This window comes from Myotis davidii, unplaced genomic scaffold, assembly GCF_000327345.1.
Source record: "Myotis davidii unplaced genomic scaffold, ASM32734v1 scaffold251, whole genome shotgun sequence".
Taxonomy (NCBI): domain Eukaryota; kingdom Metazoa; phylum Chordata; class Mammalia; order Chiroptera; family Vespertilionidae; genus Myotis; species Myotis davidii.
The window spans coordinates 791,657-796,522 of record NW_006282378.1 but is presented as its reverse complement, the minus strand read 5'-3'; the positions used below and the strand labels follow the sequence as shown (position 1 = coordinate 796,522).

General features: G+C 55.0%; 1 protein-coding gene across 1 annotated transcript in view; it reads right to left on the bottom strand.

Moving 5' to 3' along the window:
* The window catches only part of VSIG8 (V-set and immunoglobulin domain containing 8), a 16,353-nt gene that overhangs the window by 10,439 nt on the left and 1,048 nt on the right, over positions 1–4,866 (bottom strand). The window contains exons 2-6 of the mRNA XM_015558607.1: positions 2,752–2,986; positions 1,922–2,123; positions 1,578–1,799; positions 382–501; positions 3–134 (exon numbers count right to left, since the gene is read on the bottom strand). Coding sequence (XP_015414093.1) covers positions 3–134; positions 382–501; positions 1,578–1,799; positions 1,922–2,123; positions 2,752–2,986 — 911 coding nt within the window. The remainder of the gene's footprint in view (positions 1–2; positions 135–381; positions 502–1,577; positions 1,800–1,921; positions 2,124–2,751; positions 2,987–4,866) is intronic.

Here is a 4,866-nt window from a genome sequence, read left to right as displayed (position 1 = left end):
GCCGAAGGCCCCGCGGGTCCCGCCAGCTCCCCCACAGCAGCAGCAGGTGAGCGCCCAGATGGCCAGCAGCAGGCACCCCAACAGGAGCAGAGAGCCCAGCACTGCGCCGACGATCACGCCTGCACGCCGGGAGTCTGTGGAGAGAAGGAGAGGCCGGTCAGACTCTCCCAGGGCAGAGCTCCGTGGGAGAGGGCTCAGGGCCCTGGGACACTCCGTGAGGAAGATGGGGGGGGGCGGGGGGGATGCAACTTAACCCCTTATGTTTGCATATTTCTCCCGGGGCTTCCCACCTGCCCTAGGCAGAGACCTTCACAGGATGCAATGGGCAAGCAGAGCCCGCTCAGGCTCCAGCTCAGGTTCCTCCAAGGCCAGGACACCTACCTGAGACCTTCATCTCCACCACACACACACTGTAGCCCACGTGGTTGGCCACCGTGCACTGGTACAGCCCATTGTCCTCATAGGAGATGTCCTTCAACACCAGATCGCCGTTAAACACACCTGAAACTGAAGTTACGGCAGAGCTACAGTGAGGTGGAGGGGCCTGGTGTCTGAGAGCCTCGCCCCAGCCCTGGCACTGTGGGGTGGAAGGAGGGACGGTATGGGCACACACTCAGGTCCACTCCACACCCCAGGTGAGTTACCCTCCCCCTGCTGAAACAGAGAAGTTAGGAAGAACCCCTCCGCCCTGGCTGGTTTGGCTCAGTGGATGGAGCTTGCGGACTGAAGGGTCTCAGGTTGGGGGGGTCCACATGCCCAGGTTGTGAGCTTGATCCCCAGTAGGGGGCGTGCAGGAGGCAGCCAATCAAAGATTCTCTTCATCATTAATGTTTCTATCCCTCCCTCCCTCTCTCTTCCTCTCTGAAATCAATAAAAATATATTTAAAATTAAAAAAGAACCCTTTCACCAGCAACAGGACCGAGACATCACTAATTCACTCTGTGCCCTTAGACGCAGTGGTTTAACCTTGGCTGCTCGAAATCAGGATTTTAAAAAGATTCCCAGGTGACTCTAATGTGCAGCCAAGGTTAAGAACCACTGCCCTAGAGAAACATGCCCCTTCTCCGAGCCTCAGCCTCTCCTTTGTGTGGGGAAGCTGGGGTTACAGCAGAGGAGTTCTAAGGCTGCCTCCAGCTCTAATCATCTTGATTTGGGGTACTAGCCGGTTTCTCTGTATGCCGGCAGCTTTGCACACTTCACCCCATTTAATCCTCACAGGCCCCTGGAAGAAAGATGTTCTTACTCCCTGTTCATACAGGATGAACCAAGGCACAGAGAGGTTAAGCCACTTGCCTGATTCTTGTAGACAGCGGTCCAGCCAGCACTCAAGCCCAGCTCAGCTTTCTATCTCAGACTGTGCTCTTGCCAAATTAACCACGTCGCTTTGGACTGACCCTTCCCCACCCCTTTGCCTCCTCTTCTCTCAATAGCAACTTCTGAAACAGGCTCAGAGGAGGCATCTCCCACAGGGGTTCTAGGTTGGACTTGGTGCCACCGATGGCTCAGGGAGGCTCCAGCGGGTCCCAGAGTCCTGATCTTCCACTCCTCCCGCCCACCTCTTCCCGGTCCCCCTCACCTTGATTGATGGAGCTGTGAAATGACTCCTGATAGGACAGCTCAGACTGGAAAGTGTGCTGCGAGTGATAGGATCCTGCCCGGTAGGGGTGGGTGTGCCCACTGATCTTGGCCCAATTGTAGGAGAGAGGCGGGGTGCCCCCATTGGCAAAGCACTTCAGCACCACATCGTTGCCATACGCCATGTGGCCCTCAGACCAGCACAGGGGCACTGCGGGCCGAGCTGCAGGAAAGCAGGCCATTGTGAGCCAGGCTCAGCCAAGAGGCACAGGTGGGCTCAGAGTGGCCATGCTAGCCTTGGCTCTGAAGTCTAGGGAAGGGGAGCCCAGAGGAGAGTGGCCATACCTTGGACGGTGACGATGACCTTCCGGGTAGCCATCGTGGTCTTCTTCACCCGGCACTCATAGGTGGCTGTGTCAGAGACCTGCAGGTTCATGAGGTTGATGGAGGCATCGTACTGGCTGGGGTCTGAGGCTGCAAAGCGGACCCTCTGCTGCAGGTGGGGGAGGTTGCCATGGTTGATTCTCTTGTCCTGGTAACTAAGGAACTTCGAGGAAGAGCAGAAAACAGGGTGGTGAGACAGGCAGGGCCAAGGAGGGCCAGGTGGGCAAGTCACAGCTTTTCTGAGACTCGTTTTTCTCAGCTGAAAAGTGGGAATGATGATGCCTGGTCCACTGACCCCTTACAAAATGGGTGGGGCCAAGTAAGAGCAAGTACTTTGGAACCCATAAGGGCGAGTTGGGAACTTCTTTTTTTTTTCTCGCCTAAGGATATGTTTATTGATTTTAGAAAGAGAGGCAGGGAGAGAGAGAAACATTGATGTGAGAGATAAATATTGATCCATTGCCTCCTGTACATGCCCTGACTGGGGATGGAACCCACAACCTAGGTATGTGCCCTGAGCAGGAATCAAGTCCACAACCTTTTGGTATACAGGACGATGCACCAATCAACTGAGCCACCTGACCAGGGCATGGGAACTTCCTGAAGGCAGGCACCACACCTTTGGAGTGGTTGCAGAGCTCTCATCCCTGTTGCCCCATTCCACAAGAGGCCATGGGGGAAGTTCAAGGTCTTGGTTTGCTTATCTGCCCTCCTCTTCCCTCAGAGTGTTGGCTGCCCATCAGGTAGACCATGGAGTGTAGGGTAAGGGGAACCATGTGCCCAGAACTCACCACGTTCTCCCGATGTGAAGGTTCTGAATTGACCTGCATCCACTCGATGTCCAGCCCACTGGGACCATAATCCTCAGGGTCCAGGATGTAGGGGCAGCCCAGTCGTACATTGTCACCTTCTGCCAGGTACAGGATCTCCTGGCCATCCCCGTTGATCCGCACAGCAGACAGCAGTGCTAGTAGAAGAGGAGAACGGGTCAGATGAAGGAAACTGAACCAGAACTTGGGTGGTCGGCTTCAGCCTCTCCCTCCCCATTCTATCAGCAGCCACCCAGGCTCAGTGGGGGTTCTGCAGAAAGGAGGGGCTGCTCTGAATGTGTGTCTCTGTGTGTGCATGAAGCAGTATATGCAGGCCTGTGCACACGTGTGTATGCATCATATTCTATGATGTGTAGGACTGCATCTGAATCCTGTTTGTATGTACTGTATATATAGCTGTTAGATATGCTTGTATGTATGCATGATTGTGTATGCATGTAAGAGTATGTGTACAAGTGTACGTGTGTGCTTATGAGTATTTATAGCTGCTTATGTGTCCTGTAAGGATACTCATGCCATGACCAGGTAGGTTGTCTGCTTTTATATTTACACTAGTGGCCTGGTGCACAGATTTGTGCACATTGAAAGGAAATTAATTAGAAGGTGCCTGGCGGGACAGGACTGGGTGAGATGGGCTGGACATGCCCTGGAGCCAGCCTCTCACGGTCCCTCTCCAGCTGGCTGCACTTGGGGGACACCGTGTGTCCTGTAAGGATACTCATGCCATGACCAGGGAGGTTGTCTGCTTTTATATATTACCCTACCGACCTGGTGCACAGATTCGTGCACATTGAAAGGAAATTAATTAGAAGGTGGCTGGCAGGGCGGGACTGGGTGAGAAGGGCCGGCATGCCCTGGAGCCAACCTCCCGCGGTCCCTCCCCGGCCAGCTGCACGTGGGGGACACCATGGCAGAGTGAGCAGGGTCCCTCTAGCAGATGGGGTCCCTCGGCCTGGTCTGCAGGGATCAGGCCAAAACCAGCGCTCCAACATCCCCTGAGGAGTCCAGGAGTGCGAGAGGGCACTCTGCAAAGTTGCTGTCATACAGGGTGTGGAACACAAACACAAGTGAGCAGTAAACCAGATTCGGGGCCGACAGTGCCCCAGCAACAACATAACTCACAGCCGAAGGTGGAATCTCACAGCCCCATGAGGAATCAGGCTCTCTCCTCTCTGGTTTTGGGGTGCGTCACCCAAGAACCACCACTGCCAAGTCACTGCAGCTTGGCAGCTCCTGCATTAAGCATCTGCCCCCTGGTGGTCAGTGCACATCATAATGACTGGTCAGACAGTCGGACACTTAGCATACTAGCCTTTTATATATATATATATATACACATACATGAGTGTGTGTGTGTGTGTGTGTGTGTGTACAGTGTGCACATGGAGCACACAGAGCTGTAAAATGCTCTGATAGAGGAGGCTGGTCTGGTTAAAATCTGCCTCCGTCTGGGCCACATGAAGTGCTCCAGGCAGGAGGACTGGATAGTATCACCTCTTCCCAGCCCAAGGAGTGGAAGACTGGAAATGTCCATGTGTGTGTCTTGCGTGTGACGGTGCACGTCTGGGGCTGTGTGCCTGTGCGTGACAGCAGGGGCCTGGTTGTGTCAGTGCTCTGAGTGATGGTGCATGCCTGTGCATGACAGTGGGTGGCCATGACTGAGCTGAATTCGTGTGTGACAGTGAATAATGGTGTGTGCCTGGGATTGAGGCCACATGCATCTGTAGGACAGTGAGCCTGGTGTGATGACGTGTAGCAGTGTGGACTGTGTGTCCTGCCCTCTTGTGATTGTGAGGCTCAGGTACAGCTGCCCCCATATGCTCACTCACTTGGGTCCCCTCCCACTGCTGCCAGCCTGCCCCACTGAGTCCGCCTGGGTGGGAACCTGGGGTCTGGAAACCCAGCACTGAGCTCCTCCCCTTTTTATTCTGAAGCCCTAGGCAAGCGCTTGCCCCAACCAGCTGGACCCAGAGAGGAATAGAAGGGGGTGTGCCTGGGGCCCCAACCTCGGCAGGTAGGGCAAGTAGGCTCTGCCTCCCAATCTCCTGTGCCCCTTGCTCCCCAGGTCCCTGGGAC